The sequence below is a fragment of the Aptenodytes forsteri genome, unplaced genomic scaffold (genome assembly GCF_000699145.1).
Source record: "Aptenodytes forsteri isolate BGI_AS27 unplaced genomic scaffold, ASM69914v1 Scaffold97, whole genome shotgun sequence".
NCBI classification, from domain to species: Eukaryota; Metazoa; Chordata; class Aves; order Sphenisciformes; family Spheniscidae; genus Aptenodytes; species Aptenodytes forsteri.
This window is the reverse complement of record NW_008795036.1, coordinates 682,125-705,705: the sequence shown is the minus strand read 5'-3', so window position 1 is coordinate 705,705 and position 23,581 is coordinate 682,125. Positions and strand designations below refer to the sequence as shown.

The window sequence follows — 23,581 nt, the reverse complement described above, 5'->3', positions numbered from 1 at the left end:
TCTGATTCTGAGGTCCTGATCTGAAGTTTCCAATCTGAAGTGTCCATTGTAGCAGCTTTATACTGAGAAATAATTCTGGCCTAACAAGTTAATTATTACTGATCTTTTCTCTCTGCATTCCTTAGATGTAATTTTTTTATGTTCCTGCTTGAAATAGTTTATGAAACCAGCTTAAAGATCAACAATATAAAATACAATCCTTAAGTGAGGAAAAAGAATCTCTTTATAACAAACTTTTATTTTCTAGACAACTGGTAAGAAAAGTATAGTACTTTCCAGTGAAACTAGGAAAGAACTAGCCAAGCAAGCCAAAGTCACCAAAGAGGAGAGAAGAGCTCAGATAGATGAAAGACAGAAGTATTTGATATCAAGATTAGCAGATGGGATAGGCTTAAGTGAGCAGCAAGTGGAGGAGGCCATTATTTCTGATGACAAGGTAAATAGTAATTAAATTATTATTATTAATTATATTTCCAAAATTTCCAGTCTTTTGAAACTACTTCACAATTAACTACAATTGTAATTTTGTTTTTAGTTTCAACTTATAGAACAATTCTTTGCCCCTAGTGGACTTAAAAAGTTGCTCTTCTTTTACCAAGATGTATTGCAGGTATGTTTCTGTTATTGCTTCTGCAAAAGCAAAGTTGCATTTTTTAAAAAAAAAAATCACATGACTGTTGCAAAATTCAGAAAATCTTGCTATGCGTGCCAATGTGGAAAGAACTTGGATCTCATTGTTTAGATACTGCCATCTTGGCTGTCCTGGTTTCAGCAGGGATAGAGTTAATTTCCTTCCTAGTAGCTGGTACAGTGCTGTGTTTTGGATTTAGGATGAGAACAAAGTTGGTAACGCACTGATGTTTTAGTTGTTGCTAGGTAGTGCTTACACTAGTCAAGGACTTTTTAGTTTCCCATGCTCTACCGACGGGGGGGCTGGCCAGGGGGGGCCGCTGCTCGGGGACTGGTGGGGCATCGGTCAGCGGGTGGTGAGCAATTGCACTGGGCATCACTTGCTTTGTGTAGTAGTGTTATTATTACATTATTATTATTATTTTATTTCAATTATTAAACTGTTTTTATCTCAACCCACGAGTTTTTCTCACTTCTACTCTTCCAATTCTCTCCCCCATCCTACTGGGGGTGGGGGGAGTGAGCGAGCGGCTGGGTGGTGCTCAGTTGCAGACTGAGGTTAAACCACGACACATCTTGGCTTACATGAAAACAGGAGAATGCCCTGTGGCATGGTTTGATACTATTCTTGTTTTCACAAAAGAAAACTTAATAATGGCCAAGTGAAGTAAAAATCCAGACTTTAAAAATGATAAAGATAATTGAGGCAAAGTGTTCACAGTATTCAGAGTTTAAAAATACTAGATTAACTAACATAAGTATTATAGGAATGGGGGAATGGTCTGTGTAAGAACCATTTTGTCTTCTCCTTTTGGTTTGAACTGCACCAACTCCACTATGGACAGAGCACTGATTCAAAAGGGTGAAAAATGATGGAATTTCTTTCTAAATTAAGGTGGCTTCATGTTCAGGTCTGTCCCATTCTGCGGAAAATATTCTTAAGCTTGCAAAACTATAACTAGAAATAAGGTAGTTGTGGTCCCCGAGATATATTTGTCTCCCTTGCAATTTTCTGAAGAAGAAGCCTCTTCATAAAAAGCAAAATCATTTGTTCAGCTTCCACTGAGTGTGTGATATCAGAAGGTGCCAAGCGATCTTGAAATTGCCTAACATGACTGTTGTGGGCTTCCTGAACTGCAGAAGACCTTCCTCAGTCCTTTCAGGTTATGCCATTGAGGAGCCATGTTAGGGTGAGCTAACTCACGATGTGGTGGTAGTTTAGGCCTGTTGGGGAGAAAAAACTGATTAATAATGCTTGATTGTCAGTTAAGTGGAAGAATGAATTACAGATTCTTTATAACCTATGTAAGCTAAAAGAACTTTTGAGCATTACTGGAATTGCCTATAGACTGCAACACACAGAATCGGCTCAGCTGTCAAAACGGTTTAATCAGTCTTTCCTTTCACTGGGACTGCGCGTGCACATTTCTGGGATGAACATGTTCTCTGACTTAAAACAAGATGAAACTAAAAATCTTGAAAGTGTTTTCTTTAACTTGCAAGCCAGAAATAAATGCCCAGCTTGGGTAGAGTGAAACGTTTCATTTCTGCATTTACTTTTGTTTTATTTTGGTCTTTTTATCCATTAAATAAGAATCTATGAAAATCTTGTTACAAAAGCAGCATAGCATAAAAATAAATGTTTCTGATGGGAAGTATGAATGCCATCTCTAGCATCTTCCACCCCATTCTGATGAGTCAAGAGATCTCATTAAATTGACTGTTCTGTCAACAGTTTGATTTCAAACATATTAGAGAATTAGAGATTACTCAGGGGCAGTGTCATACATGCTTGCCCTGTTCTTACCCATTTTTGGCCATTCTTGGAGACAAAATACCATTGGCCTGACCTAGTAGGCATGTTCTTACCAAGATTTGTCAAAGATCCTTTCTTCAGTGCTGCTCATCTCTCTTTTTCACCAGCTTGGGTGCATGATGTTCACTTGAGACTGTGCATAGGGGTTAGAAGACGCTGATTTGGGGTGGAAGTGGGGAGCCACCACAGCGTATCATACATCACACATTTAGTCTAGAAGGAGCTGAACATTTGACTTTTTAGGAAGAGACCTCTCCTCAAACTTGAAAGAGTAATATACCTGCAGGCTTCTTCCACATTATTTTCTGTTAGATTCTTCCAAATTTCAACAGATTATTTTCCAAAGTGCGTGACAGAAAATTAGAGGGAAGCAGGTCTTTATTAGGCTTAAACTTTTTTGTTGCTTCAAATAGAAGAGGCTGTAGATACATCTCAGTGGAGAGGGACCAGTGGCAGCAAGGCTTCTCAGAAAGTTTTTCAGAATGTTGTATGGTTAAAGACATGGGCAGAAAACTAAATTTCTTTGCATTGTTGGCAGGATCTAGCTGACAATGTTCCTTGTGAGTCCCACTCACAATTACATTATGACTTTGCAGACCAGGCACATGACTCTGCGAGACATCTAGTTTGTTTCCATGGAGGAAGTTGCTCTAGGAAACACTTCAGATTTAATTTCATTATATTTTCTGAGATTTTTTGTCCTTTCTTGTTCAAGTGTTCTCTGAAAGAACAGGGCTATGAAACTGTTTACTGGGGATTGAGAGATTCATGCAAAGCTTATTCTCCAGATAAAGCCAACCTCACGATTTCGATCTGGGAATTACTAACTGATTCAGAATGAGCTTAGTTATAATTCACCTATTCAAACAGGATGAGGTATTTGTATGATAATAGCTTTTATTTTATTAACCTCTTATTTATAATTTAATTGCTAGCAAAAGTCGAATGCATCATTGAGGTCAGATGGGTCGACGAACACTTTGCTTCAGAAGAAGTTATTTATTACCGTGGGTTCTACCGAGGTACGGTTGAAAAATTCATTAGATGACATTTGAAAAGTAAAATATTGAAAAAACATAACAGTTGTGCAGTGTTAAACAGCTTTTTGTAATTCTTGGATAGATACTTAAATACTTAGTCCATGTTCTCATAATGCAAGATCTCACAACATTTCATCAGCTGAGGTTTGAATTCACCAGTAAAGAAGTAGTGATTAATTGATTTGACTATCTGAGAGGAGAGTAGGTCAAATAAACCCTTGTTAAAAAATCGCAGATCCTAACAATTTTGTTAATGACTGCATGTTTAAGTATTTTCCAGTGCTTGTGCACTTCTAGTTTAAAAGTGCAGTTCTTCAGTGGTTTTGTATTTCCTTTCATATAATAATACTGCACGTTACTCCATAAATACCTTTAATAATTCCTTTGTTCCATTCAAATTCTTATAACAACCTCCTCACTGTAATGTCTAAGCATTATTCAGCAGTGTATTCAGAGTAGTCATTAAGATTTCTGATTAATTTTCTTTCTTTCCATCTTTTTTTGGGGGAATCGGATGTACCATATACAATTTTCTTTGAAAATGTCTTCATGGTGATGTCTCCCCCCCGCCCCCCCCCGATGAGCTTATATTAACATTGTTTTGTTAGAAAAGACATAGCTGAAGAATTCTTTCTTGCTTTCAGAGGAGAAGTGAAGTTCATTCCTCTGCCAATTGGCCCAATTGGAATGGCTTTTCAAATTTGTTACAGTTGAATTGTTATTAGATTTAGTAGATTAAAAATAAGCATTGTTGCAGTACTGATTTGAAACGTTTACGTTACTTCAATCCATCGAAAAGATGAAAATACATGTTAAAAAGTGTTTGGATCAGAAGGTTTTAGTAATCTTTAAGTTCCCTTTTCAAAAAAATGAAATAAATGTCATTCTAAGATGATCTATTCTGGTCTAGGTATCTATGAAAAGTACTTTAAATGTTGGAAAGCTGAGGATATCTTGAGTTTTTTTCAGTGAATTTATGTTGGCAGATTCAGAAAGGGATTAGACAATCTCATGGATAGATCCATGAATGGATACTAAAATGACTAGACAGGAATATGTCATCTAACAGCTCTCATACAATGGTTGCAGGTGGTCGGAGAATAGGAGAGCCCAGGAAGTAGCCTAGCTCGCAAGCTCTCCCTGAACTGCATTTTCTTGGTAAAGATGCAATACTGGACTGGTCTGCCCAGAACAGCGTTTTTGACGTTCTTATGTCAGATGGAGAAAAAACAGCATTTGATTTGAGAGGGGCAAATGTTCAAATATCCTACAAACAGTTCACTACCTTTTTGAGTAATTAGTTTTTTACAATTTTGTTTTCAGCACATTTTAAAGTTGTTAAGTAAATTACTTTCGCTGCACACGTGTATTCTTTTTAACCATATGCATTTTGTCCTTTTTACAGAACTTTACAGGAACTTGTGCATTTTTCCTAAGGACATCAGATAAAGTTATAACTGCATCAAATGTTTCCCAGGTCAGACCAAAATCATGCATTGTTTGCAGTGTACTTAATATTTTCTTAGACCTTTATTCATGCAACTGGAATCAGAAAAAGAAGTGGGGAGTGCTTTCATGAAAATGTCTAGTTCTGTTTCTAACAGAAGTTCTTTTTCACCTGAACAATTATTTATGATAATGTTCTAATGATTTGGAAATTAGCTACTGCAATATTATTAAAAACAAGATTTTAATTAATAAAAATTCCTTATTAATCAGTCATTAAAAATAAAAATTTTCATGGCAATAGGGAATAAAGACCTAAATCAGGAGATTTCCTTTTAATTAATGAGCCTAAATTATGGAAATGCTGCACTTAAATAACTATCTTTTAAACTTTTAAAATAAAGATCATACTTGAAACTAACTAAAGTAAAGTTTTCCTGACCCTAATAGCTTTAGCTGTATATAAGAAAAGCACTTTTCCAACTTTCAGAGATACTCATGTTCTTGGGAAATATTTGCAATGGTTTTTTACAGAGAGCATCCAGATACTAACATCTAAGAACAGGCAATGTAATAAGCCTGAAATCATATTCTCAAAAATATTGATGCACTAATTTTTGTGCTGTACAGATTTTCTCCTTATTCATCACTAATAGGTTGATGTGTTCCAACTGAGCAGGCCAAAGCTGTAGTAAGTTTGTTCTCCAGCTACAGTCATGGAAATTAGTACTTCAGTTTCTGTCAGTCACTTGCTTTATAACAACATTTTTACAAATACCTCATCTAGGGGTGCAAAAGTAATTTCTAGGCTTCCTCTTCTCGCAGTCAATCCTGCTGCGCTGCTTCAGTTGGGTACTTGTCAGAATGGTTGTCCAAACTCTTCAGTTAGCTGCCTTGGTGCCTTCTCTCTGTGGTTCTTTTGTGATCACCTTGTTTTGGCAGGGGCTGTCATGTAGCTGTTGTCAAACTTCATTCTGTATGCGAGGCAATATTTTTAGATGCTATAGAAGGTAAAACAAGCCCTACTTTTCAGTCAGCCGGTCTTCACACTGATGAGTCTTGGAGCTCAGGCTCAGACTGGTTTGGCAAATTCTGGTTTATCCTGAAAAGCTGTGTAGGACTAGTTGGAAGGAGAATCTGAGAACCCCCTAGAAATACACTAATTTGTTCCCTATTTCTCAAGAGAAATAGCTGAATCTTCAGCATCCTGTGGAAAGAAATGGATCAGCTTGTATGTTGACCTTGTCCTAGAGATTCTCATGAACAGACAGAAGTCTTGAAAGACTTAATTTTCCCTGCCTCTCCCTCCCTGCAACAAATGCAAACACTCTCTTATGGGAGAAACTGACCTTGTTAAAAGTATCTGAAGGGAGGAAATAGGGGTCAGTTCCTTTCTTCATTACCTTTCTGTCTTTTCCTTCTGCTATTTTGCTAGCACACCCTTTTGCAGAGGGAAGTAGTTTAGGGGCATTTCCTTATTAAAAACCTTGGGGGCATTGCCTCCCAGGGAGCCTGTTCAGACATGCAAATAAACTTGGTCTTCTTCCTCGTACGCACTTCTTCAGGCATTGTTTAATGGGAACTGTGTTTCTCTATGACTTGACTTTCAGTCCAGGGCATCTTGCTCTTTCATGCTCAAACTTCAGGTGGAACAGATTAAGAACGTTGCCTTGATTGTCATCCATAATTCCTCCACTTTTTGAGAAAGGGCTTTCTGCCTTCTTGTACTCTAGTGGGATTATAAAACTGTAATACCATTAGGAAATAGTATTCCACCCATACGTAACAGCTAATTGTCTTAAACGCTCTCCTTTTACATGCAAGTGGGGAACTAGCAAGAAAAACATTAGTGATATTAATAATCAAGATAGCCAAGAACGTCAAAGCCTCTAGAAAAATTCATTTGTAGTTGCCGTTCCTAAAACACTCCGGAATTGCTGTCTTTGCACAGGCAAAAGTTGGGAGTAGAAGCTTCCACGGCAGAACTCAGTACGCTTTCCCCTGTATCAGTGAAGCATTCATCATGATGTAGGCAAAATCAGTGTATGTCTGTGCAGTTCAGAAGTTCTGAATGAGACTCCCTCTCTGCTAACAAGAGAGATACCCAGAGCTGAGATGGCTAGTCAGTATGGGTCGTAGTAAGCACATGACCCATGTTCAGAATGTATACATTTGTAGGCAAAATGCCAGTAACAGAAAAGCCAACCAGTCCATAAAGGAGCAGCATTGGGAAAAGATGCAATCCCTCACTTCTTCCAATTTATGCTTCGAGTTCTGCAGTAAAATTCCACTCACCAGTACCGTCTCTCCTTGTCCCCGGTGTCAGCAATTCACTGCTTCTTCCTTCACAGCAACAATGAACTGGAGAGAACTGTACAACTGAGAGAGGAATTTTTTGCCTGATACATTTGTTGTCCTTTTTTAGGTATTTATGATAGATGGAAGCTGTTCCTTTAAAAGAGAAATATAGACATAATTGTCTTAAGATTAATTAATGCATTGATGTTAAATGGTTAATTTTAATTGGTTGCTGGAGTGTTGCTACAATATGGGAATGATGTTTCTGGTGACTCAAACTTATGGACAAGTCTTGGAATTTCCAATTGAATTTTAGTCTATGTCCAATCCAAATTCAGCAGCTGAGGGGCAATATCCTCGGGGAACCTACATAGTTATGGACTGTATATATGTCTGCCATGTGTCTGAATTTCACTCGTATTATAATATTGCAGAAGTTTACATGTACTCACTAACTTTTATTTCTTCCCGAAGGAGGTGAATTTTGGCGTATTTGATTGTATTAATGGAAATATCCTTCAGGGCCTGGAATTTTTCTTGTCCCAAATCATGATACCAGCACTTAAATCCCAACAGGTAATCTAATAGTTAGTCTTTTTTCTCAAGAACACTTGCAATGAAGGCAAGTGGCTGCTGTAGTCCCCTCACATAAAACAGAGGATACAAAAAGATACAAGTCTAATATAGGCCTTTATGTGAGTCATGCAGTTTGTGTATGTGTTTGAAATTCATATAGTTATTGTTTATTTTCAAGCAGTAGCACCAGCTGTAATGCTCATCACAAAGGAGAACGTAGCATAGCAGCCATACTAAGGCAAAACTGTGAAGATTTAATTAAAACCAGATTAAGCCTGGGTTGAAAGAAGTGCCAAGTTCTTCTGGCAGCACAAAAGATCAGTCCATGATTTTATTATAGAGAGTGGACAGCAAGCACTGTATCACAGCCAGGGTATCCAGCTGCTTCAAGTTGTCCTTGTTCTGTGGCGCTCACAAAGCATCACAGTTTGCTCTGTTGCCTCTAGAAGTATACGTTCAGGGGTAGGAAGTATAATAAAGCTCAGTGTCTGTCGCGAACAGTGGTGTCATATGCTGTTAACCATAAGCTACCATTTTCTCTGACCCAGGAGCAGGAGGGGAGATTAGAATCTGTTTTCTCTGTTCAGAGAGCGCCAAATCAGACTGAAATAAAGATGGTAATTCAGTGTGAGTGAGAGCAGCAAGACATTTTTATTTCTCGAGCCTCATGCTTGTTTGTCTCTTCTTGTCTAACAGAATAATTAAATCAATGCACTCTTGAAAGTAATTGTGCTATAGTACTGATGAGTGTATTTTAAAGGGCATACTGATAAATCTTTATATACTGCCATGAATAAGGAATACCTTTCTAATGAAAAATAAAATACCTTCTGTGTTCAAAAAACAAAAGAAAGTGTGACCCTTGATTTACTTTTTTTTTTTTTTTGGCATAAATCATAAAATAATCAGAACTGGGGAGCTGTGAAAGAAGGGTTGAAGAACAGCCAGATACAAGACTTTCTGTATTCAGTGGATAAATTTGTGGGTACTTTGTCATCATCAAGACAGAATATAGAAGATAAAATTCAGCTCACAAAAGTGGATATTGATATTTATGTCAGCAACTTACAGAACCCATCTGACTACATAACTGCAGGTGAGTAATTCCTACAGCAAACACAATGATGCTGTTTATAAAATAAATGTTATGTCATTAGTAAAAATTTACCTTGAAGAATTAATTAATCTTTTCTGAGCTATATACATTTTTCTGCTTACTCTTGCCAGGTTTCTGACTGTGTAATCATAAAGGATGGGCAAATGATTGATGATTTTAATTCATAGATCTTAAAGGATTAGGTAGTTCCTTGACATATCATGCAGGCAGTGGCCTATGTTCCTCCTAGTTTGCTGGCCAAGTAGTTGCTGACTGATGCCATCTACTAGTGTGTATACTCTTCACTTTCTTTGATACTGGGGAAATCCTATCCAATATTAAGTCTGACTCTGAGGGCTGAGTCAAAACAAGATGTACTTATAAAAATTTATATATATATGTATATGTAAGAAAAAGAGTAGTTATGTCTCTTTGAACAATAGCTTTCCACCATTTCTTAACACCACATGGGCTTTCATAGTGAAATAATGCCAAACTAGTCAATAATTCTGCAATCCCTCTCAACCCTACATGAGCCTATGGCAGGAAAACTTCCACAGAACAACTAGTGACTCTTAAGATGAGGCAGTAACGTTATATGGCTGGACAAGTTCTTTAGATCTATTTAGTAGTACAAGCTCCACGAGTCCTAAATATAATGCACCAAGTGAACTGGACTCTTTCAGCTGCTAGGGCAATCTAAAAGATGTGCTGACTTACAAATTACAGGGGGGTTTTGTGACTGTTAATAATGGTGTCTGTTACATGATGCTTTTAATGTGGACTAGGCTGCAATGGCAGAAAGAGAGAAATGTGGAGAAGTAAGCCTTTACTTATGAAATACAAGCAGAAAAATATACACATAATAGTTAATGCATTTCTTGGACCTCTGAAACATGATTCTCCCAAAATCACATCGCTGTATTTTTTTTCCTTATGAACTCACTGTATTTTTAACTGTTTCCATCGTAAAGGATATGCAATAGTAGCAGAGTAGGTAGATATAAGTTGTGTGTGTGTGCATCTTATTGTTACAGTCTTAAATCTTTTCCTGTTGTTGGTCAGTGATTTGAATATACTCAGCTTACACAGAGTCTCAGCTTATGATTGCTAAGGACATTTCACTTCTGTAGTTAAAAATCTGTATTTATTTCTTGGTACTTATGAGACTGTCCCATTCTATGATTCTGAAGGCAGTAACACAGAGGTCACTGAGAAACTTGAAGAAGTGGTCATGATTTGGATCAAACAGATCAGACAAGTTTTAGTGGAGGGTGAACAAATGAGAAGAGAAGCTGATGACATTGGTCCATCTGCAGAGCTGGAACACTGGAAGACAAGGATGTCATCATTTAACAGGTTAAATCCCTGCATCATTTCTCACAGAGTCTAAAAAAAAGCTTTTTAAAAATAAATGTAAACTTTCATTCCAAAGAGAGTATTAAATGTGTTTCTTTCTTCAAAGCCTTTTAGATGAGATCAAGAGTTCAAGAGTAAAGAAAATTATAAGTATTCTTCAGGCAGCAAGATCAAAGACATTAAAGCAGTGGAAAGAGCTGGTAATTACTATGTTTTAATAAAAGTTTTAAATGAGTACAGTACTGTATTTGTTATACACACAGAACTGAACACAGTGCTAAAAATAGTTTTGAGTGTTTATGCTGGTTTTGTGCTGTGGTTATTATCCGTTTGTTGAAACACGTAACACCAATGATTCTGAAGTTAAATAGCTAACTTGAAGTCAATGCTTCTGTAATGTGTCTTTCATTAACATAGTGGGTGCAATGGCTGTGCAGGAGTAAAGCAATGCAGCAATACAACATTTTTCTGTCTCTCTCCAGCTGTACCCTGCACAGGCCAACTGTAGAGATGTCTGAAAGTTCATCATATTGCTCTTAGAATTATTGACAGCTGGCTTTTTGTAGCATAACTGCTACTTCAGATAAGTGGATATCTGCGATGTAAACTTATCAGTCAGAATTGAAGGCAAGCCAGAAAATAAGCTGTAGACCATGTACAGCCAATCAGACTCCCCCAAAACACCAGAATGTAGATCTTCTAGCACTTAAGAAGGTATTCTACTGTTTTGAAAATAGACCAGGAAAACGGTGTCACCTTATTGAGTTTTTTATTTTGTGCTTAACATATTTGCAGACTTTTATGATGAATGGAATTTGGATTAGAGTGTCTGTACAGAGCCAGTACAAGCCAAGGATGATGAACTAGATTTCTTTCTTCATACAAAATTGCCTCCTAAGTACTGTATAGTTCCACCTGTCATGAACAGAAGCATGTACAGGCATTAGTTGTGAACTTATTTGCCCTAACAAGTGTTTATTTAAAAATGATGGGAAACACCCTGGTACATTTCAGGGATCTTGTCTAGGTTCTGTAGAATGGGTACCATGCTAAAACCATTCTAAAATGTAAGTCAGATTATCAAAACCACGCTATTGTACTTCCATTGGTAAGTAGGGAATTCCTCTAAATCACATCCAAAATGTTGCTGATTGCCAGGTAGATCTTACCAATTTTTGCATGTAAAAGCAGTTATTTCTTATGTGAAGAAGAAATGGCTTATTTGAGAGAACTTCTGTGAGAAAAGGTTTGCAAGATGGAATCATAGTCTTGTGGTAGCATGCACTTTAAAAGAGCAAGAACCTGTTCAGTAAGTTTTAACACTATTAATTCTATTTCTTTTTTTTTTAATCCCTTCAGGATGGTAATATAACAATTGCTGCCAATGAAGCTAAAGACAATGTGAGATATTTATATACATTGGATAAATTTTTTGGCCCACTTGCCAAAGCTTCACCTGTAAGTAGTACTCTAAAGGCACTTAACGTGAAATTCAGAAAAGAAAGGAAAGGCTTTGGCTGCTGAAAGAAAGATGTTTCCCCTTTCAGTATTTAACTCCTATGCTTAATGATTAGTGGACAGCTTAACTCCTTTGCCATTAGTGAGCTGAGTTTACAGATTTTGAATAAGCCAGAGATACTACTTTTTGTGTAGGAGGCAGTTGTCATTCCAGAAGATAATTGAAGGGCATGAGAAAAATAAGCAAAAGATGATGTTTTTCCAAACCTGGTATCGAGCTGAATTGTCTTTGTGAGGTTGGGCCTTACATATGGTACCTCTTCCTGTCTCCATGCTTCTGTTAGCAGCTACTCATGATTGTTTTAATGCAAATATCATAAAATGATCTTAAGCCTTCAGTTGAGCTGAAATTGGGCAGCTTCCACTTATTTTACAGGTTAAAGCTGTTTCTCTTGCAGGTAGCATGTATTTACTTTCATCCTGGTTCAAATTATAATATTTATTTTCATAACCTTGTGGGTCTCAGATTTCATTTTTTTAAGCAAGAGCATGAATTTTGAAGATACAGCCAGCAGGCAAAACTGTCTAAGCTTACATGGTTCAGAAGATTTGCCCATAATCGAGCTGCTTACAAATTTTCTAAATATTGTTTTCAAAGCTTGAACTCTGTTTGAATCATTGTGATATTTTACACTGCTTTTCTTCTGCAAATATTCACCATTCTGCCACATTGGACTTGACTTTTAGTAACCATACTTCTTTTATCCTTTTCTAGACCAGTCACTGTCTTTTGTTGTGGGTTCTCAGTATATCTGGCTTGCATGCGTTTCTGTGGAATCTTTCTGTGGGACAGAAAACTCTGTAGTTCAGTATCCTCAGTAACAGATTATTGTTGCCTTGCCTCCCCCTTCTGGGTTTATCTTCTGGCAAAGATCTAGGCAAAATGAGCAAAGGCCAACTTTCTTCTTGTCCTTCCTACAGCAGGCCAACTCTTTTGTAGCAGCGTATGACTTCTTTTCCTTGTTTAGCGTATTCCTTTGCAAAGCTGACTACAGCACCTTCATATACTGGAGGCCATGGCCAAAAAGAGTACAGTCTCTGTTTTTCCTCTGGAAAATCCCACTCTGGAAGAAGACCTATTCATTTATTCATTACCCATTCCCCATTTTTTTCCTCTTGCTCATAGTGTGTTAGGTCCCCGCAAATGAATTGGGTCGTCCAGTTCATAATGAGATGTCTACAAGAACAATGTGTTACAATCAAAAAGATGTTTATCCACTGACAAACGTATTCCCAGAGCTGTCACATTTTCCGTTGTGTTAATTTTTAGGAAATTCAAATTGCTGACTTTCCCATTTTTTCCTGTTGTAGGTAACAATGATGGAACATGTACCCAGTTTATTGAATACTGTCTGTATGATCTACTGTACATCACCATACTACAACACATCAGAGCGCATGACATCCCTTCTTCTTAAAATCACTAATCAAATGATTAACACATGCAAGACATATCTATGTGAAGGTGTTTCAAAAATCTGGGATCTGGACAGGTGATAGAATTTTAATAATTTCATCTTCTTTTGTTAACACTAGAAGTAAAATTATAGATTAGTCATCAGGATTATTAAAAGGTAAATTTAAGTAGCCCCTTGTCCTCCTACCAGGCACTGATTCTCATGTTAATTTTAAGCTTGTGACTACTCATTTTGTGTAGAATTAAGTACTCTGCAAAAACAAATTTACTATGTGTTGTGAAAAAAACTGTTATTGAAAAGCATATAATATATATCAGTATACAACACTCGATATTTTTTCCCCAAGGCTTTTTTTAGACCACAACACACTTGAGCAATTAGAACTGGGAGCTAAGGTTCTTCATAAAGAAGCTCCGAGGACAGACTGGCAAAGTTCCATCTAAGATTTATATTTTGCTGTTAGTGGACAGGAAAGTCAGTTTGAGGAAGGGGACAATATATACCAGGACCAGAATCACAATTCGATTGCACTCTGTTTGGAGCAAGGTATGTGGGTGATAGGATGGGACTCAGACTTGTATTTTCTGACTATTCTGTGGGGAATGCTGTATGAGCAAATACATGAGGAGTGTTAATGGTGCCAATGAGGCACCTTAAATTTAAAAAGCTAGATTTACTGTAAGTTTGCTAGTTAGACTTGCCTAAGACTAGTTTTATTCTTCCTTTCTGTTGTTCTTGTTACAGCTATTGCTATAGCAAGAGTCCCTGGTTTTCAGCAGACGGTAGGCACTATACAGAAAATGAAGAACAAGTTTGCCTCAGCTCTAAGGAGCTTGCAATCTAAAACGTAAGAAGAGCTTGCAATCTGAAACATAAGAAGTGAATGGTGAGGTGGCAGGAGGAAAGAGGGATGGAGAAAAACCAGCAATCATGCAGTGTTGGTTAGCTGGAATGACAGTGTTTTCAGCAAACCTTGTGATGCCCTTGGGTGTTTTGTAGGCATCACTGCCAGGAGGACTAAAGGAGACATTTCAAGGAAGGGACGAGTTAGGGGCTTTATAGCTACTTGCAAGGAGCTGCTCCCAGGTGCTATGTACAGCATAAGTGGAAGCATAGAAGTGTTTCTATGAAACCTAACAAGTGGGTGGAGAATGCTGATGTCACTGGCAGAACAAGTCTATCTGAAGGATGAGAAGTGGAGATAGCCTAGGAAAAACACGTACTGTAAGAACAAGTCAATTATTTTCATGCAAAAGGGAAGGGGGAAATCACAGGGGTTAAGATGAGCATGACATCTAAAGTTATCAATTAGAAAAGTAATGATTGGAACAGTCTCTTGAAAGAGTATAAATTGAGCAAGATTATGGTTACTGAGGTGAGAAGGAAAAGGTGTTACAAGCTCCATCAAGACATAGACAGTCAGGATGTCCGTGCTTAAATTCCAGCCAAGTCAAAGGTGACGCTGAGGTAACAGGCTAGGAGACATACAAGTAAATCTAACAAATAATTTGGATTTCTCCTGTATTGCGGTGTGGGTAAAGGGAAGTTTTCAGAAATTACCTTTAATCAGTTAAGTACCAGCTATGTTTATTCTAAAGAATTAATGTAAATAAAAGTAGAATACATTTTTTTTGTTTATTCTAGCTGAATTTATTTTTGAGACATTCTTCTCATTTACTTATTTGCTGCTGCTGTCCCTGCAAAAGTTTCTCTCTGTCCCAGTTAGTGGTTTCAGTCTATAAAGTTTGACTATCATTTTAATTCTCAATGATCTTTTGGAAGACGAAAGACAGAGCCAAAGTGGAGCAACAGTCTTGGGTAAATGGCTTATGACTAATTTCCATGCCTCATCTGTGTTTCTCATGTAGAGTAGTACCTCAGGGTTAATGAACAACCATGTATAAGATGTAACTATCTGTGGCCTTAGGAACCGAGATCTTCCTGGTGTGTCTTTGTAAAGAAACAAGACTTTCCTCATGCTTACTGTAGTCTGAAAAAATACCTCTCCAGTCTTGTCTGCTTAGAAAAAACAAAGAAACAAGCGAAGAAAAACCCATCAGCAATACCCAGGTTACAGAAGATGAGAAATGGCCAAACTGCAGGCACTCAGTAGCTAGGGTTTCCTGATGTAAGTGCTTTCTGGACTGTGCTATGAAAGTTTTGGGTTGATAACAATAAAACCTAAACTTAAAAATATCCCATCTAGATAACAAATTTAAAACAAAACCTTGTAATGTAATCCTCACATTTTGAATGTTTTTCAGGTAATGTATAATTTTGTGTTCTTATTTTGCAAAGTTGCATATCCAACTGAAATTTTCTATTTTTATTTATACTCTTTTGAAGACGTCCTTACGATGATTTTCTGTCTTCTGTGCTTTCTTCCTCAGGCAAGAATTGCTAAAGAGGATACAACAATGCATTTCCCTCAAAGAACAGTACCAAACATCCTTTCAGAAAATTAGGGAGGCACTAAAGGAAAATCCAAGTGACAGGCAATTTGATTTCAGGTAAATAATTCACTCTAATATTGAATCATATTCATTTATACAATTTATAAATGAGATATTATATCTGCTGGCTAGCAGAAACGCTGAATACTCAATTAAAATGTAGTATTTATTATAATCAGAACATGACCTTGCAGAGGTTTTTTTTTTATTCAGGAGTAAACCAGTAACAGGTTTTTGCCAGTCACTTGTTGATTTATCAGATGTCCAAGGGGCCTTCAGGCGAATTTATGCATGTGTTAATTTAATATATATGTTTATGTATGGTCTGAAATCCCAACAAATTTGAGTCATGAATGTAAGTGAAAAGACTCCAGGAGAATTTAATCAGCTTTGGGCTGGGTTGTCTATCACAATACCAAGGGGAGTTTTACCTGCATTGGCACTTAAAGCATGGAGCACTTCTTAGTATTGTACATTCACATTTTGATCTCCTGAAAATGTCTTATTTAAAGGAGTAACTCCTATAAAATGTGGTTAAAGCTTTTAATTGACATATATAAGGATTAAGCATTTTCTTGTTTATATCCATTACTTTAAAATGGTTTTTACTTGATTTGTAATTATTACAGCATAGATTTTTTTATGTGAAACTTGGTAGCAGTTCTGGAAGAATATATGTGGGTTAAATATATGTGGTTAAATCTATTACAAATAGATTTGCATAACAATCCCTCTGTTGCTTTTTTATTGTTAGTGAAAACTATATATTTGGAAAATTTGATACATTCTGTAAACGTTTGGAGAAGATTTCAGACATGAGTAATATTATGGAAAGCCTTTTAGAGCTCCAGCGTATAAAAATAGAAGGTATTGAAGAGATCAGTACTCATTACCAGAGCATTGCTACAAACACCAAATCCAAACGGTATGATGTTCTGGATCACAGAAAAAAAGAGGTATATACATTCAGCACTTGTCTGACAATCACTCCCTTAATTCTGTGCTTTTCACGGGAGTTATGCAAAGAAGATTAAATATTGTAACAATGCATATAGTATTTTGCTGTAATAATAATACTTTCATATCTTTTAATACAGTTTGAAAGTGTTTGGGTAAATTTGGCTTTTATTTCAAATGTTTTTGTTAATTTGTGATAAACTAGGTTTTCTGTGATAGGTAATGCTACAAACAACTTTTCCTAAACTTGTTTTGAGATGGATGTATTTTGAACTGCAGACTGAAAACTAATTCAGGCAGGTCAATGCATTAAATACAGTTTATCTAGTTGCAAGTGTTACTCAGTGATACTGAAAATATTTAGTGGAATAGTAAAGGCAGTATTATAGTAAACATAGCAAAGGCACTTAGATGAACATTTTAAGAGGGAGAAGTGAATGATACCACCCCCAGCGCTGAGTAGGGTGGTAAAAACTGAAGTGGCTTTTCAAGTGCCTCAGACTCATGTTTTAATACATCCTGCGCATGCTGGAATTGAGCTGCTTTTTTTGAGCTGTAGTCTGCTTGCTTTGCAGGATTGATAGCCTCACAATAGAAGTGCTAGAAATGTTGACTTACTCTCCTGCCTTACTGAACTGTAGCTTGCAACTGTAAGGAACTTTCCTTTAAACATTTAAGTCTAGAATGCCTTTGGCTTTCTTCGAACTGGCTGGTGGCTTACATTTCTGTAATACTTGCTGTGTGGTTCTTTTCTGAAGTAGAACATTTACTGGTAACTGGAATTTGAAGGTGTTTAAAAATTATGTGGCTTTTCTACACCTAAATGGTTGGAGCAATATATATTCTGGACTATCTTTCCAAGCTAGTGGAGTGCTTTCTTCAAGAGGAAGTTTACATTGAACTCTTTTTGTAGGTCCTCGGTCTTTTAGACTTTCAAGAAAATTTATTACAGATAAATACCCTACTTCTAGTTAGGAGCTGCCGAATTTGGTAGCCCAATAGAGGTGAGGCTGTCACAGTTCCATGTCCCCAGGTCCACTGGGCTGTGAGGCTGAGCGTGTAATTCCCAATAGGCATGCATGCACACGTACACACAATACATTTATACACAGGTCTGGCCGCACAGCTCAACACAAAGTGAAAGCACAGCAATCACACAATTACAAACAGTATTAATGGCCTCATCCCTTACCTCTCTGGCTGAGCAGGAGGAAAGCCTGTTAGTGGAAAATATATATACATGGATTCCTCCAGTAGCTAGTCTTACACGCTCAGTCTATCCAACAACTGGCCCCTGGATACCCAGGTCTCCCCAGTTCCTGGACTTACAAACTTCCCCAAGGCCCACAGCCCCACTCCAGTTGCTGGTACTCAGACCTATACACACACACACACAGACACATGCACTATGGGTCCCTCCAGTAACTGGTGTCAGGCAATCAGTCTACCCTTTACCTGACCCCTGGATCCCCTTGCTGTACTGGTTGCTGACACACAGAAACACACACATGCAGACAGTTCTTTCTTGTAGTTGGTCCAGGCTTATAAACTTATCAGTAGCTGACCTTCAGACCCTACCGTCTCTCTGGTGGCTGGCTTGGGCCTCCTGGTCCCGCTGGTAGCCAACTCTTAGACCACTCTGGTCTCTTTAATATCCAGCCCAGGCTTATGGCTGCTCCCACACTTGGTTCCCAAGCATCTGTCCTATTTGCTGCCTAATCTGGTTTGGTATTCTCTAACCATTATACGTGACACACCCACACACACAGTATGCACATGCTCCAGTGTTTCTAGTTACTACGATCCATGGTTCCTACCCTGGTTGCTGATGCTTAGACCTCAATATGCTCTAGTCTCTCCAGTTGCTGACTCTACAGGTGCACAGGCCCCAGTGACCCATGGTCTCCATAGAATCATAGAATGGTTTGGGTTGGAAGGGACCTTTAAAGATTATCTAGTCCAACCCCCCTGCCATGAGCAGGGTCATCTTCCACTAGATCAGGTTGCTCAAAGCCACATCCAACCTGACCTGAAACATTTACAGGGGTGGGGCATGCACAACTTCTCTGGGAAACCTGTTCCAGTGCCTCACCACCCTCAGCATAAAAAATTTCCTCCTTATGTCCAATCTAAATCAACCCTCTTTTGGGCAGATTTAAAACCATTACCCCTTGTCCTATCACCACAGGACTTGGTAAAAGTCTCTCTTCATCCTTCTTATAAGCTGCCTTTAAGCCCCTTCCACTCCTGTTGCTGGTACGTAGACTCCCATACACACTCATGCACTCAGAAGAGAGAACCCTTTCACTCATGAAAATGGTTAGAAATGGAGATAAGTAAGAAGACAAGACAGATTGTGCTGATCAGGTGCAGGGCACGGCCAGACAAGTGTATTGACCAGCAACCTGTTCACATGTGACCGACTCCTTTTATCGATGGGATCATCATGCCTCCATTTTTCCACACTTGTTCCTCCCACAAACCACACTGATCCCTGCCTTTGCTTCTTCCCTAACTCCCATAATACGTTTTGTATAGTGCCAAAATGCTCTTCCCTGGTAAACTGTAATGGGTCCCTTATCTCCTAGGCAATAACCTCCCTTAGTCTGTAAGGTGCTCTAGAGAGCCTGCCAGTTTGCTCATCTTGATGGGTTTCATACCTGGACAGTGAGCTGAGCGCTCTTCTGTGGCAGTGCTGGGAGTAGCTGGTGAGTGTACTATGTTCTTTCTGGTTAGGTTATTAGATTTCCTCTGCCTGTCCTTGTTCCTCCGTGCTCTTTTGTGTTCATGAAGATGAGGCGTTAATCATATAAGCTAACACTTCTTATTTTTGGTTTGTTTTGCTTAGAATGTAAATGCCTTTGTTACTGGTATCCCTGTTCTCTTCAATTCAGTACTGAACACATGTACTGGGCAGATAAAGCAAATTCCCCAAAAACTTCAGGGAAAGAATTTTGTATGAAATGAAAGCAACACTCTAGATGATTTTTTTTTCTTTTACCCGTTTCTAGTTTGAAAAAGATTACCTTGAATTTAAGAACCAAATTGCAGCATTGTACGAGTCCATACAAGAATTTGTGGATTCCTGGTTTGAGAGGACCGTAACTGTAAGTAATTTTACAAATGCAAAAATTTTACAAATTCTGGTGCTCAGAAAGGCTGAGTACCCGTCACTCCTACTGAACTCCTTCATTACTGCCAGTGTTCTGTACTGTGCTGGTGGCTGCCTGAGATAATGTAGGAGGACAAGAGGCCTATTGGTGGCTGCCTGAGATAATGTAGGAGGACACAGACAAGTGTTCTAAAAGTCGCTTGCAGAAGTGCTGGAAGATAATGTTCACTGTTACTTGGTGCCAGTTTTATGTTCCATCTTTCCTTACCAATTTTATAGTCCTATTTTTTTGAAGTTTATTTTCTTTCTTCATCCTGGTGTTCCCCATGCTTCCTGTTGCATTTCTAAGTTATTCCTGTTGGACTGGCAGGAGTAATGAAATAATCCCTGCTGTCTGTTACCTTAATGTCAATACTGTTCATTGGTTCAGGCCCTGATCATGATATGAGATGTTAATGAAGCATGAGTAAAGGCGTAGGTGTTCTACCACAACTGCTTGCAGAAAAAGAGAGTGATGATTTGAGAGTCAGAAAAAAATTAAATATTCCAGTATACCGTAGTGGTAGCAGTTTCTTGGTTCATACTGTGGTAAATATATTCTAAATGGGACGAAATACGGAAGTAAAATTCACTAACTTTTCTGGATGGACTTTTCTGTGTTTCTTAGGAAACAACTTGCAAACTTGCATAACTTATAAATTAGAAAAACAGTTTATGAACAGTGACTTTCTGAACTATTAGCATCTCCTGGACTAAATGCTTCATCCTCCTTTTTAGACTGAACAGATGCTGGGACTTCTGATGAAACTTGAACAAATAGGAGAAAATCATATTGATCTTAATGAGAAGTATACCATTGTCCTTCAGCAGTACAGCCAAGATCTAGAGTTTGTTCGAAAACTCTACCAGAAGCAAAAAGAAAATCCACCTATACCACGTAATATACCACCAGTAAGAATGAAATAAATGAGAGAGAAAAAGGACTTTGCTTCTTGACTGTTTTTAAGTTAATGGAAATATAACCTCGTATCTTCTGTGTTTTAGGTAACAGGGAAGATTATGTGGGCGCAGCAGTTATACAGAAAAATTGACCATCCAATGACATTCCTTAAAAAGAAAACCACACTTTTGAAGGTTGGAAATTAGCAGAGGAGGGTTTATGCTAAGCTTTCAATAATGTTATTAACAGACACATGATTTATTTTTAAACTCTTAAGCTCACTTTTCTAGCAACTTGTATTCAAGCTCATCCAACAGGATAGGTGTTAACGTTTGCTCCAGGATTTGAATTCCTTTTTGCAGCATTATTATTCTGCAGCTCAGGACAGTTACTTCCCTTGAGACATTAAGCTGATGACTTAGGCCGGTGCTTTTGTCCCTTCTGGGGCTTGACTCATGTTAATCCTGATAATAGCACTGTTGGCCATGTACCTGAGCTTAGAGCCTTCTGTCTGCTATGCTCTGTAATGAAGAGGACTGAGATATTTAATCTCAAACACTAGCCACACTTCATGAAAGAATATAATTTTATAGCTTTCTCAGTGGGACATCAGTGCCTTGTATAGGTCATAGTATAGACTTTGTTTTATGGGCAAGACTGGGAGGAAAAATCAGGAAAAGTTATGTTGTTTAGAGCAGTTAAATACTTCTTAATAATTGAATTCCTAAATATATTTCTATGTTTCTGTGTCTTACCTTATCTCTAAAATAGCATAACTTAAAGCTTTCTATTTGTTTTGTTTTCCTAATGGTGGTAAGGAAAAGCCTAGTGGAGGGCATTCCTACTATGTTAGACTCATTGAATTGTTTAAAGGATGTTTGCCTTTTTTTTTTTCCTTGAATTGCAGACACTGGAAATGAAAAAGGTTGTTAAGAGCTACAATAAAATGGCTGCAGTTCTTCTGGAATTTGAATTTATTTATCATAGAGCCTGGTGCAGGTTTGCTGACCAGGCTAGAAATGCTCTGTGTGCTTCCTTACTTGTCAGGCACCCAGAAACCAAGGTAAATATGATTTATTCTTTGTATTACTGTTGCATTGTTTAGTATTACATATGCTACTTTAATCATACCATGGATAGACAAGCACAGCATTAAAATAATCTTAATAGGGTTGAAAAAATGACTACTCGAATTGGTATTTTTTTTTTCCTTTTTGTGTATATTTATGGTACAGACTTCATCATGCCTCTTCTTCATAAAGCTCCTGCCTCGTTCAGGGCATAAAAGAGGCAGTACCCAGCAAATACATGTCTATTATTGACTTATCTACATCTTTTTAGATATTGTTTCATGTTTTATTTTCTATGTTAACCAAAATTTTAGTCAAGGAAGGAATTTTTAATTAGATCATGGTCTTTTCTGTAGTGGTCAACATCACTGTGTTGAGTACATTGCAATCATTCATTAGTTTGCTTTCAAAACTGCTTGCTGAGACAGAAAGTCTTACCATTCTTACTTCACAGATTATTTTTTCTGCTGTAGTGAAGAGAAATTATGGTTAAAATGTGGCGTTTTTTGAAGTAATGATTCCCTAATGGACAACTAGAACCTAGTTTTCAAATTTATTTAGCACCTTAATAGCGTTTAGTGCCCCAAAAAGTGTACAGAGATTAACCTTCATAACACTTCTCCCTAGTCTACCAATGGAGAAACTGAGATGAAGAGGCAAATTAGTTTCCACAGAGTGTAGCTGCAGAACTAGAATCAAACTTAGGAAGTTACAGGAGCCAAGTGGTTAGGGCACACTGAAGGAGTCACAGGAAATTGAAATCAGTGTAAGATATTGGTTGATTAATACTTTGGAAAATCCAGATATTTGTAGAGGAGGAGGAGGATCTGTTTAGAAACATGAGTATCCATTTTAAAAATCTTCTCTAGTCATCTGCATCTTGTTATATGTTCCAGTTATATCACACTACATGTAACCACCAAACTACTGCCTTATTTTCTATTTCTTTTTTTTCCCCCTGTACTGCTACATGAAGGAATTACTTGTAAACTTGGATCCAGTGGTCCTGGAAGTACTTTATGAAACAAAATACCTGAAAAAAATGCATTTTGAAGTTCCAGATGTTGTCCTTGGCTTGTGTGCAGATGAAGAACAGATTAAAAGACATCAAATGGAGTGAGTGAACAGTTTTTGGATTTGATTCTCATCTGCAAATGGGAATTCCTAGCTTTGAGTCTGTTGCATATGCTTTTGATTTATTATAATTTTTCTCTTTGATGGAGTTTAATTGAAATTAAATTGCTTTCCCCTGCATTTCCATAGTAATATTGGTAACAAGGAGTTGTTCCTATCTCCACAAATATCTCATTACTAGAAAACGACGACATGCTTTTGTTTTGTTACTGCAACAGCTGCTCTGTATGTGGGGCTCCTAGGTACTGCTAAGGCATCTATGCACATAGGGATTACACTCCAAAATATTACAGTTAACATCAAAAGCTTTTTTCTGTTAGAAAAACAAGCTGGAATTTACCACTTGATTAAGGCACAACCCAAACATTTGTATAGGTAATACATCACCTAAGTTATAATATGCTCTCTCATGTTGAATATCTGAAATAACTTTTGTTGATTTTAAATAATTTCTTTCTGCTTCTTGTGACAGTACAATTCTGTGCTGGAAGAGTTCTTTTCATTCTCAGGGATGCTGATTATTAATTCTCTAACTCTCTAAGCAAGGATGATAGGTCTTAAAAAAGTCATCCTTTGTGAGGAGTGTCCTTTATATAGTTTTTAAATAGAAGTGGACAAAAAGGGACAAAGTTCAGAGTTTCATAAACACTTGCATTCAACCCCTCCTCCCTTTTTCTATTGTTAAAGCTTTCAGTCTTTCACTCTTATAATACCACAT

At 37.5% G+C, this 23,581-nt stretch overlaps 1 protein-coding gene across 1 annotated transcript in view; it reads left to right on the top strand.

The window, feature by feature from the left end:
* Window positions 1–16,465: 16,465 nt before the first annotated feature.
* LOC103896741 (dynein heavy chain 5, axonemal) overlaps window positions 16,466–23,581 on the top strand; it is a 152,017-nt gene continuing 144,901 nt past the window's right edge. Inside the window, exons 1-6 of the mRNA XM_019471358.1 lie at window positions 16,466–16,606; window positions 19,619–19,714; window positions 20,497–20,670; window positions 20,764–20,853; window positions 21,567–21,722; window positions 22,706–22,845. Coding sequence (XP_019326903.1) covers window positions 16,466–16,606; window positions 19,619–19,714; window positions 20,497–20,670; window positions 20,764–20,853; window positions 21,567–21,722; window positions 22,706–22,845 — 797 coding nt within the window. The remainder of the gene's footprint in view (window positions 16,607–19,618; window positions 19,715–20,496; window positions 20,671–20,763; window positions 20,854–21,566; window positions 21,723–22,705; window positions 22,846–23,581) is intronic.